The sequence below is a fragment of the Enhydra lutris genome, unplaced genomic scaffold (genome assembly GCF_002288905.1).
Source record: "Enhydra lutris kenyoni isolate GAN:26980312 unplaced genomic scaffold, ASM228890v2 scaffoldscaffold24, whole genome shotgun sequence".
NCBI lineage: Eukaryota > Metazoa > Chordata > Mammalia > Carnivora > Mustelidae > Enhydra > Enhydra lutris.
Window position 1 is genome coordinate 7218992 of NW_019154108.1, and position 12793 is coordinate 7231784.

General features: G+C 42.1%; 1 protein-coding gene across 1 annotated transcript in view; it reads left to right on the forward strand.

The window, feature by feature from the left end:
• LOC111150863 (kynurenine 3-monooxygenase) overlaps positions 1-12793 on the forward strand; it is a 47874-nt gene that overhangs the window by 13434 nt on the left and 21647 nt on the right. Inside the window, exons 2-4 of the mRNA XM_022508505.1 lie at positions 4446-4515; positions 4802-4899; positions 6127-6216. Coding sequence (XP_022364213.1) covers positions 4446-4515; positions 4802-4899; positions 6127-6216 — 258 coding nt within the window. The remainder of the gene's footprint in view (positions 1-4445; positions 4516-4801; positions 4900-6126; positions 6217-12793) is intronic.

The following is a 12793-nucleotide window of genomic DNA, read 5'->3' on the forward strand; positions in this document are numbered from 1 at the left end:
CCCTCCTCTTGACTCACCAACCCTTATTTGGCACATTCTTTCAGTCTCAGTTTATAGTTTGTTTTTTTCCAGGAAGTCATACCCCATCCCACTCCACTTCCCTTACTTGGCTTGAGGGTCCATTTTCAAACTGCTGCTCACGTTGTGTTATAATCGACTCTAACCCTCTTGAGAAGCCTGCGTTTAACTTGCTGTCTGTAGTATCTCTAGCACTTAGCACAGGGACGGTACATAGGAAAAAATTAATGTATATGTGTATTAACTATAAATATACAAATAATATTAGAAAAAATGAAGACCTAGACAGGACCGCGAACTCCCTGAGTATTGCTATTTTCTCTGGATCACTTTTTTTTTTAAAGATTTTATTTATTTATTTGACAGATGGAGATCACAAGTAGGCAGAGAGGCAGGCAGAGAGAGACTGAGAAGCAGGCTCCCTGCTGAGCAGAGAGCCCAATGCGGGACTCGGTTCCAGGACCCTGGGATCATGATCTGAGCCGAAGGCAGAGGCTTTAACCCACTGAGCCACCCAGGCACCCCTCTGGATCACTTTTAATGCCTAGCAAGGAATCTTGTAATACTTAGGAATCAATAAACATTTGTCAAGTAATACTTTTTCTGTATCTCTTGAGAGTTGTTTCTAAATTTCCAAAAGGATTCCTAGTTTTATCAACTTGCTTTCCCTCTACATGTCAAAACATTTTCACTCAAAGCTCAACTCAAAAGTAATGTTTCCCAGGAAGCTTGTTTTACCAATCCTTTTGTTCTGGCTATCTGTTGCTACGTAACAAACCACTCCAAAACCTAGTGGCCTAAAACAACACTCTATCCCTATGCCTTGTGTTTCTGAAGATGGTCTGTCATCTGGCTGCCATCCATCATCAGAGAGCTTGACCAGGCTGAATGCCCAAGATAGCAGACTCCCATGGAGGTACTTGCTGTGGGATGTTGGCGAGTAAAGAACTCAGAACGGCTGCAAGTGGCCTGTCCCTGTGTGGGGACACAGGCCACTTGTCCCCTGTGGTTTAGGTTTTTCATTACATGACAGCCTCCTGATATTTACTTACCCCATGATCACTGGCTTCCAAAAGGCAGGAAGCGCAAGTAGTTTTCAGGGAGTCAAAAGTCATAGGTGGATTTTCACCCGTGCAGGGGGTCAAGACCCCTAAGCCCCATGTTGTTCAAGAGTCAACTATAATTACTATTAAAGTATATGTAAAAGATTGTTATTTATTTGAGAGAGAGAGAGGGAGCGCAAGTCGGGGGAGGGGTCGAGGGACAAGTGTACTCCCCACTGAGCATGGATACCAGGACCCTGAGATCATGACCTGAGCCAAAGTCAGATGCTTAACTAACTGAGACACCCAGGTGCCCCAGTATATGTAAATGTTTAATGATTAAATTCATTATGTATTTTTTAACCACCCATATTAAAAATTTAAGTAATGCTGGAGATCTGCAAAATTATTATGTAAAAAGTGGGCCTTTATATTCAAAAGTGGCTTGCTAAGTAAGCATTGATTGGCTTATCTGTTTGTCTCTTCTTAACTGAATTAGGTGTCATTGAGCCCAAGGACTTAGCTGGATAATCTTTAGATCCCTAAAGTTTAGTAGATTAAATCATACATCATAAATGGTCAATAAATTTTGACTTGGTTTCATTACAAATTTTATTTAACAATGTAATCTCTCTCTCATTCATTTATACATTTGACAAATACTGATCAGGTACTTATTATGTTGTGGACACAATGGTAGAGGCTAGGGATCAAATGGTAAGCAAACCAGTTTGCAGCCCACTGGGGTAGACAGATATTGACCACACAATCACCCTAAAGATGTTAAATTTCGATCGGGATAAGCTCTTGGTATTATTTTCCAGGGACTGCCATAACTAAGTATCACAAACCAAGCAGCTTAAAGAACAGATTGTTATAATCTCACAGTCCTAGAGGCTAGAAGTTCAAGATCAAAGCGTCGCCATATTGGTTGCTCTTGAGGACTGTGAGAGAGGGATGTGTTCCAGGCCTCTCTCCTGGGCTTACAGAGGCCCAGCTTCTTCCCATGTCTCTTAATATCATCTTCCCTCTCTGATGTCAATGTCCAAATTCCCTTTATAGAAGGACACCTGTTGGGTTAGGGCCAATCCTAATGACCTAATTTTAACTCAATTATCTCTGTAAAGACCCTCTCTTCAAAGAAGTCATACCCTAAGGTACCAGGGTAGGACTGCACAATGTGAGCTCGTGGGTGCACAAGTCAACCCCTAGCATTTTTCAAAGGAAAAGCTTGTAGCACTGTGAGAACTCAAGGAACTCAAGGAAGGCTTCCTTGGGGAAGATATCCAAATAGCCAGTCAGTATATGAAAAAGAGGTTAACCTTTTTAGCAATCATTCATGTGCAAATTAAAACCTCACACATTCCTATTTTACCTGTCTACCGCAAGATTTAAAAGTTTGAGAACACCAAGTGCTGACAAAGATAGATTCTTGGAAGCTGCTGGTAAGAAAACACATTGATACAAAATTTCGAAACACTTTGGCATAATAAATGTGAAGATACAGAAACCTTTGACCAGGGATAAAGCTTCCATGTATAAAAACCTAGAGAAAAATTACACAGGTGTGTACTAGGATACAGGTACAAAAATATTCTTTGCAGCATTGCTTTTTATTTATTTTTGAGAAAGAGAGAGAGAGACAGTGAGTGAGCAGGGGAAGGGGCAGAGGAGAGGGAGAGGGAGAACCTTAAGCAGGCTCCATGCTCAGGGTGGAGCCCAGCTCTGGGATCAACTCAAGACCCTGAGATCATGACCTGAGCTGAGATCAAGAGTCAGAAGTTTAAATGACAGAGACACACAGGCACCCCTGCAGCTTTTTTTTTTTAAATCAATTAACATATAGTATATTATTAGTTTCAGAGGTAGAGGTCAGTGATTCATCATTTGCATATAATACCCAGTGCTCATTCCATCACGTGCCCTCCTTAATACCCATCACCCACTTTACTCCCTCACCCACCTCCTGTCCAGCAACCCTCAGTTTGTTTCCTATAGTTAGGAGTCTTAGAGGGCTTTTTTCCCTCTCCGATTTTATCTTATTTTATTCCCCCCCTTCCCTTCTGTTCATTTATTTTGTTTCTTAAATTCCATATATGTGTGAAATCATATGCTATTTGTCTTTCTCTGACTTATTTCACTTAACATAATACCCTCTCGTTCCATCCATGTCATTTCTTGCAAGATTTATTTCTTTCTGATGGCTGAGTAATATTCCTGTGTGTGTGTGTGTGTGTGTGTGTGTGTGTGTGTGTGTGTAGATACCACATCTTCTTTATCCATTCATCTATTGATGGACATCTGGGCTCTTTCCATAGTTAGGCTATTGTGGACATCCTGCTATAAACATTCGGGTGCATGTGCCCCCTCGGATAACTACATCTGTCTTTGGGGTAAATACACAGTAGTGTAATTGCTGGGGTGTAGGGTAGCTCTATTTTTAACTTCTTGAGGAACCCCCATACTGTTTTCCAGGGTGGCTGCACCAGATTGCATTTCTACCAACAATGGTACCTTTTCTCTGCATCCTCGCCAGCATCTGATGTTTCCTGAGTTCATTTTAGCCATTCTGACTGGTGTGAGGTTGTATCTCATTCCTGCAGTGTTGTTAATAATATCCCCAGGCCATGTTTCATAATATAAACATTTATCAAATCATTATATTGTATACATTAAATTTGTACAATGTAACATTATACGATGTTATATAATGTCAATTACATATCAGTAAACATGGGGAAAATATCCTCAGACCAGAAACTAATGTCCTTCAACAGCACAACAGCTAAATAACCTGAGATTGTATGCAAGGAAGAACCATAGAGCAATGAAAGTGGATGGCCCGGGGTTTATGTACAATCATATAGATGAATCTCAGAAGCATTTTGTTGAGTTAAATATAGAAGATACACAAGTATGATTCTAATTATGTGATTCAAAGGCAAGGATGGGTTATTACCAGAGTCAGAATAACATTTACTCCTAGGTGAAAGGTTGGGGGTCATAACTGGAGAGCAGGTGGTGGGAGCCATGGAGGGTGGGCTGTGATACTCTGTTTTCACCCCAAGTGGTAGTTATATGGATGTTTGCCTTCTAAGTATTCTATAAAATGGACACATGATATTTCTGTATGAAAGTCATATTTCACTATAAAAAAGTTAAAAAAGAAAAACACCAAAGCTACCTCTGAAATCATACCATTTAATCTTGAGTTCATCCCATTATTTTTGCAAATGATACTTTCCACTAGGGATTAAGTAAATGAGTTGCACAGCCAAGGCTAATACAAGTATCACTGTGCACAATGTTGCATTTTGCCAGTAAAAATTCCCTATATTTGTGGAATCAAATAAAAATATGAAAAAAACCTGCTTTGATTCTCAGGTTGGATCATTAAATGCATGCTTCTTTGCAAAGAGGAATTTCCAAGTTGACGTGTATGAAGCTAGGGAAGGTAAGACAATACTGAAAATCGTGAGCTGTGAAAATTCTGATTCTCTGACATCTTTCTCTTTAGATTTTAAAAAGAAAGTTTTTTTAGGAAGAAGAGATTAGTTTTGGTTTGGTTTTTTGCAGCCTCAGCTATCTAAATTTAATTTAGTACAAAATCACAACTATTAGTGTTTTCTTTAAAGGAGATAACAGTTCTTTTAATTTGGTTCTGATTACACCAGTTCTTCAGGTCCTGTATTCTTATCCTGTCCTAAGATATAACACGGAGTCTACTTTCAATGTCTTAGATATCCGAGTGGCTAAATTTGCACGGGGAAGAAGCATTAACTTGGCCCTTTCTTATAGAGGACGGCAAGCCTTGAACGCCATTGGCCTGGAAGATCAGGTACCTTGTTAATGCCTTTTCCTTGTAAAAGATAATACTTGCCATTTTCCAACAACTGCGTGCTCTTGATTTCAGCTGGCTCGAAGCACGGTGTAATGCCAAGAACCTTTGATGAAAATGCATTCCGCAAAGGTTTTCAAACTTCTAAATTTGGTCAAGAGGGTGAACATTTGCCACTTGAGGCAGCTGGGGGGACTGGAGCATGATGGGGAGAAGGCGGAGCCTGCCACCCCCCACCCCCTCGATGATGGCCTCCGACACTGGGTTCGCAATGGGCTGTTGGGTCTCGGCCCACAGGATGTGCAACTGAGGTGGTATCCGGGTGAGAAGAGGATTGCGAATCCCCCTTTTTTTCTTTTCTTTTCTTTTTTTTTGTTACCACACAGGTCCATTATCATCTCTCCGCAATTCTGAACTCCGAAAAGCTCTGGAAACAGAAAGCTTTTCATCACCCATTCAGCAATAAAGTTGACCTGATGTGAGACCTTCCATGGCCTTTTAAATATTCTCATGTAGTGTGAATTTTTGCTACAGGTATCTTCTGCTCAGGATGGGGTGCTGACCCAAAGTCCGTGGGCTGTTCTGCGCATGGGCATGCGCACTCCATTACCTATCCAAAATTTGAAATATTCGAACCCGGAAACCAAAGGGTCCCAAGGGTTTGGATAAGGACTGTGGGGGCTGTAGATTTTCCCAATGGGGTCTCAACATTGCCCAACTTCTCACTGTCTAGAGTGTCACTTGGAAATGTAAACAGAAGTCATATATTTTGCTGATGGTACTTTTGCTGACCACGTGTCTTTGAGATGGTAACACAGGTCCCTACAGGTGCCAGTTCTAGTTCCACAGATTTCCTTAGATATGCGTGTAGGAAAACACTCTGCATGGGGCTTCAGGGGTCCTGGGTTTTCCTCCTCATGCATAGCTCACTCTGTTTTGTGATCCTGAGAATATCGCTTATAACCTCCTTGATGCTGAATCCTTTTCCTTAATCATAATAGGTGATTTAGACCAGATACAATTTAAGTCAATTCCAAAATCTAAAGGTTTAAAAAAAAATCAAAACCTAGAATTTGCAGGAACATACTTTTCATCTGTTAATCCTTTGCATTAATTTTTAATTTTTTTGAAAATATCCGAAACATCACATTTTGAAATGGATATCTATCTGATTTGTGTGATGCTGCACTGTTGTCATTGAAACTGGTGTTTCTGGTTTTATTTCAGATTGTATCCCAAGGCATTCCCATGAGAGGAAGAATGATTCACTCTCTCTCGGGGAAAAAGTCTCCACTTATGTATGGGACCAAGTCGCAGGTCAGTTGACCCTGAAGATAGTGTTTGCTTCCAGTTGAGTCTAACGTCTGGAACATGACACTTGCTTATTGGTCCTTCCTTTTCCTCTCTGGTCCTATCTTTGGCCTTGTCTGTGTCAGTCTACCATTCAGAAACTATACTAGTTAACAAATTAATTGATAGGGAACCTTTAAAATAGGGCCCGTTTGCCAATAACCATTCAATAAGAGTTAGTTAGGTTCTTACATTCCATTAGGCTCTTTTTTGCCTATAGACATCAGTCACGGTGACCTGGGACCCCTTTCTCTCCCATCTCTTCTCAGCTACATAGAGAAGATCACCTATGTATTTATGGCCAAGCATAAAATGCAAGAACAACTCCAGAGGGTTTTCCCCAAACTGACTCTCTTGCCCCAAATTTAATTATAATGGAATTTATAGGATGAACCAGAAGTGTTTTCAGTGCTGTATAATTTCTACAACAACAGAGGCCAGATGGTGAGGTAGTTGACCAAAGAAAATCCATTTTCTGCTTTGTGTTCTTCTTGTCTTTACATAGCAACACACAGAGTTGGGGAAAGTAGGTATTTTTATCTAATATTTACACCTTCTAAGTTTATTGCTTTGAGAGAGAATGAATGTACCAAACATCTATCAACCAGAGAAAAACCCAACTTGCTTTTCCATCAAGGCCTCATTTTAGGAAGTGCAGAACCCAAGGGAGGTTTGTGTTGAGTTTCTGCGTTCCCACACATCTCCCACTGCAGGTGGATCGGCAGTTCTCAGATTCCACTGGAATCTTGTTAAAATGCAGAGTCCGATTCTGTAGGGCCAGGATGGAAGCTGAGATTAGACATCCCAAACACACACAGTGATGTTCATGCTGCTGGTCTGTGGGCCACATGCTGGGCAGCAAGAGACAAAACATAGGTGCTCATGGAATGAGTCTGTGTGGGCTTGAAGCACCTCACTCCTGTTAGGATGCTACTGTAAGAAAACAGAGAAACAGAAAATAGTTATTGTTGGGAAAGATATGGAGAAGCTGGAACGCCTGAGCACTGTTGATAGGAATAGAAAATGGTGCAGCCAGTATGGAAAACAGTCTAATGTTTCCTCCAAAAATTAAAAATAGGATTTCCATATGACACAGCAGTTCCCCTTCTGGGTGCATATCCAACAGAACTGGAGGCAGGGACTTGAAGAAATATTTGAGCCCTCATGATCATAGCAATATTATTCACAACAGTCAAAAAGCAAAAGTGACCCAAATGTCCATCAAAGGATGGATGGATATAAACACAATGTGGTGTACACAAGTGTAAAGGTAACAGAAAATATATATTGTTTCCTGCCCCTGGTTCCTGGGCCCACAGAACTCCTAAAACTCTTGTAGTTTCCTGAAGGATAAAAGCACTAGGAGATCTTTTGTTCTAATATTTGGTCTTTGACTGTGGTTCCTAACACAGAGCTCCTAAATCCCTTGGAATTTCCTGGGTGATAAGAGTATCTTTTGTTCTAATGGGGTAACTGTTAGTGGGGTCCTGGATGGGGGGTGGTCACCAGAAAGACCAAGACATAATTAGAAGCTTGGAATTTTCCCCAGACGTGGGAGAGGGGCTGGGAGTGGAGTTAATGATCCATCACGTCCCTGTGAGGGAGTCTCCATAAAAATCCCCCAAAGTATGGAGTTTAGAGAGCTTCCAGATTCACGAACACACAGAGGTGCCAGTGGAAGGGTAACCCACCTACCCGTAGAAGGCAAACACATCCCTTGCAAACACCTCTTTCCATCTAGATGTTTCATCTGTGGCCTTGATCATACCCTTTTCTAATAAACTGATAAACAGTAAATCAACTGTTTTCCTGAGTTCTGTGAGATGCTCTAGAAAGTTCTTTCAACCTGAAAAGGGGGTCATGGGAACCTCTGACTTAAGCTGACCAGTTAGAAGCTCAGGTGTAAGCTACATTGCCATTGGCCTTTGGTGTGTGTGTGATGTGGGGAAGGGTGCAGTCTCTTGGGACTGAGTCCTTAACCTTTGGAATCTGAGGCTATCTCCAGGCAGATGGTGTCAGGACAAATTGTGGCACAGCCGGCTTGTGTCACTGAGAAATTGCTTCATGGAGGACCCCCCCGCCCCACCGCCACATCTGTTATCCGAGTGTCCTGCGTGTGGTAGTAGGTGAGAGTAAGGAAGACATTCCCCAGAGGAGAAGGGGGAGGGTTTTCTATATGACATGCTTCAGAATACTATTCAGACTTAAAAAAAAAAAAAAAAAGAAAAAAGAAAAAAGAGGAAATCCTGACACCTGCTACAACATGATTGGAACTGGAGGGCTTTATATTAAGTGAAATAAGCCAGTCGCAGAAGGATAAGTGCCATATTACATTTATAGGAGGGATCTAGAGGAGAGAAGTGCATGGTGGTTGCCAGGGCCTGGAGGGAGGGAGAAATGGGGAGCAAGAGATTTTCTGCTGTGTAAGATGAAGCGTTCTGTGGATGGAGGTACAGACGGTCATGCCACCGTGTGAACGTACCACGTGCCACCGACGGAACACTTAAAAAGAGTTAAGATGGTAAATGTTATATTGTGTGTTTTACTACGATGGAAGTTCGCTTAAAAAGTGGTTGAAAAGAAAAACGCTCCAACAACGAAGTACCCAGAGGGTTGCAGGGGAGATGGTGGGGAAGGATCAAAATTTTCCATTTAGCAACTTTCTCAAATAATAACCCCACTGATTTGGGCGTTATAAAAACATAGGTACCGAGGTAATGCATGAGCCAGGCAGGAGGAGGAAGCGGAAGCAAATCTACTGACCATCCACGGAAAGATAAGCATCGTTGGGTAATTAATACGCCCTGTTTCATGGGCCCCAACTTGGGCACAACTGTCCTCTTGTGCACCATGACCCATTCTTGTGCTACTTACCCAGGACGGGGAGAGGAGCTGCAACCTTGTGAGGACAGCCAGTGTTCGAGTCCTCGAGGAAAGAACGCTTCCGAGGGAGGCTCAGCGGGTCAGTTTGGAGAGGAGGTAGCTTTAGTTTTCAGAGATCTCACAGAGAAGGTGAGCTTGGAGAGGGACATTTTATTTAAATATCAAATCGGCGCCAAAATAGCATTTTCCCAATTAAATGAGGGTCTATTGGTGAAGGGGAGTAGGGTGAGACCAAAATTCTAAAAACAAAACAAAACAAAACAAAAACCCGAAATCTTTATGTGCCCAGTGTGTATTGGTAAGAAACATCTCACGCGCGTTGGCATAACCGAATCTTACAGCGATGGGCAACCTTGGGCTCCTCGAATCCAACCACCCTGCTTCACTGATGAAGAAATAGGCTGCGTGGTACGCAAGGTCAACGTCAAGGGAGACGCAGGGCCGGTGGTCTCATGCACAGTCGCCAGGGCAGCACACTGCGGAAGGCGCTCCCAGGCATGCTGGGCAGGCCTGACTGGTTGCACTCTTGCTTTTGCTACATTGAGAGCGACCATAGTAATCCTCCCACTTTGTCTTGGATTCACAGGGAATTGGCCAAGTAGACCAATTCCAGCATCATCCCCCCTGAGCCCCCGAGAGATTGAACCAATAAAGTGTGAGTAGACCGCTGAGGAAGACATGGTGCAGAACGTCAGGGAAGTTAGACGAACAGAGCGACTTAGACTTGAGCCTCAAACTGGCTTCCTTACCCCCAGCTCCAGGGGAGGAGGGAGGGGACAGCTTCCTCTCCACGGACGCCCAAGAGGGTGAAGTCGTTGGTGGGAGTTTCCATTTGGGGCCTTCAACACATTAGAGGAAGTAGGAAATGATCGCTTGCCCACGGATCCTGCCCTTCTCAATTCTTAAGAACTCAGTGAATGCTAAATTTGTGGCCACCTCTTTCTTTGGTTTGCGTTGTTACTTTTATAACATGGAACATCCTTTAAGAAGAACATAAAATTGGTTTTGAATCACTCAATTCCACAGCCTGTCGAAATGCAAAGCCCTCCCGGTGACCCCAGGATTTCTGCAAATCCTCAGGGAACTCACCCTCCATTGGCCTCCCCACTTCTCTGAGCTTCCCTCCTCCACCTGTTTTGTCTGCCCTTTCTCCCTGGCCGGGTCCAGACTCTTCCAGTCTTGCTGGATCCTGCCAGGTCTCTCCCAAATTGCTCTGGGAACTATCAAAATATTCCCTGATATACAGAGCAGGTCAGATATCCCCATTTTTTTTAATGATGCAGAAAAATGTATTTTATTTTATTTTATTTTATTCCAGTGTATTAACATACAGTATTATATCAGTTTCAGTTGTACAATACAGTTATTTGGCAATTCCCTGTAATCCCCTGTATAATCCCCTTCACCAATGTCACCCATCCCCCACCCACCCTAGCTCCCCAAGTCTTGCCCCTAACCTCCTAGCGCCCCCTTACTAGAAAATATCCGCATTTGCAGACTTTCGGAATATAGAGCAGAAGCATGTTTTTCTAATATACTCGAAAGTCTGCTGCGACCACTCTTGTACAAATATCCCAAGGAGATTCTCAAACTTCCTTTAGGTTTTATTAATAATGTTTTTGATTACCAGGGCCACTTCATCCTTCCTCACTTGTTTGTTCTTTTTTTTTTTCCTTCCCGTGACTACTGCTTAATTTTATTAAGGACCTTCGTGAAGGTTCATTTGAAACAACTTAGTCTGTCAGATGCAGTTGGATCACTAAGCGGCAACAGCAAGTAGTTTCAGTGTTGGATTAATAATGTCCCACGCATTGATAATTACTCCACTAGCTGGCTAGGAAGAATACACAGAATTGTACAAAACACACTGTGATGAGGAAGGACCGTTGACACATGACTCATAAAACAGGTTAAATTATCATCATTTGAGCTGTTACTTGAAACATACGGCTGCCAGAAGGCGACCAGTGTTCTTTTTGTTCCTGTTTTTGTCTTGATAAATAAGTTCGATAAAGCTATCCAGATCGGAAATCTGGAGCGGGAATATGAGAATTACTTCTCTGTAGCCTTCGTCAGAGATGAGGGTTTTCGCCCCAGTTTTATTGAGAGACAATTGCCCAAGTTCAAGGAGAACCGCACGATGGTTTGATTGGTATGTGCTGTGAAGACTAACCTGTTCTCGTTCATATTTTTTCTTCATATGATCAACCTTTTAAAAGAGGCATTGGAGAAGTGAGGAGTGATGGGGGAGGCTCTAATTTTTGCTTATAACACAAGGCTGATCCCGGACCCCGGGGGGAATGGACAGGGACTCTCTGAACAGGACCGGTTCCCAGATGATACAGGTGTCAACCACGCCTCCAGACTGAGGTGGAAAGACTATTTCCCCCACGTAAATGAGCCTTCCTAATTTAAATGTTTCCTAGCATACTCTGAATAACAAGCGTGGTTTCCACTGAAATGAGGGATTAATGACACAGAAGAGTGGAAACCAGAACAAAGAGGCAAAGAATGAAGAAGTACTCTTAAGATTAATTTATAGCAAAGACACAGGAAGTTGTGTCTTCAGTCATTGTCTTTGTAGCATGACAGAGTTATTTTTACACCAACTCTAGATTTAGCTGTTAATATTAAATGTCTACTTCTGGATGAGCTGAAGATTTATAAAGTAGCATATTTGCATTAAATGATGTAATGTTTCTAAATTTGGGAGACACATGCTTTAAATTTGTAAAGACTAGACTCACCCTGAATTGCAAGTCTCCATTTGGACTTTTGTGGGCTCTGGGTGGGCACTTTTGTTTTTGTGGGTCTGTCTCTCTCTGAAACAATAAATATTAAAAATTAGCTTTTATGAGTGCTTTGGTATAGAGATTAATCAGGCTGGATTTATTCTCATGTATTCATTATGTTTTTTTCTTCTGATTTTAGTATCAACTAAAATTAGAACATTTTCATGGACCCCTAAAAGTATGTTCCCTCTGTGCCTCAGGCACAGTCAGCCCTGCCGAATTGTCCCATAAAGTCAGAAAAAACAAACATGTGTCCCAGGCAGGGCTGATCCTACTTCTACCAGTACTTCCCCTCCCCACTTCTTTCACATTGAAATGAGTGCCTTCAAAGTAGTCTCTTTAGGGGCCTCTGGGTGGCTAGGGGCCTCTGGGTGGCTCAGTTAAGCAATTTCCTTCCATTCAGGTCAAGATCCCAGGGTCCTGGGACTGAGCCCTTCATGGGGCTCCCTGCTCAAGGGGGAGTCTGCTTCTCCCTCTGCCTCTGCTTCTCCCCTCCAGCTCATGCTCTCTCTCCCTCACTTACTCCCCTCACCTCAAATCAATTAAAAAAAAAAAATCTTTAAAACAAAAACAAAGTAGTGTCTTTAGGAAATCGTATACTTACTCTAGTGATGCTGTCATTACTGAAGTGTTTCCAACAGCTCTATTTGGAGCCCTAAGATGAAAATAGAAGGTTTATGAAATGTTGTCAGCATAAAACTATCTTAGTGAAAATAACATGTTTTTGCTTATAAGATGAGGATTTGGTTTTTGTGGTGTCAAACCTGAAAAAGCCTGAGTTTAAACTTCAACATTGTTTTGTATATATTTGGTTAAAGTGCTTATTTTTTTTTTAAAAGGCTCCTTAGCTAAATGACTACAAAACTAAG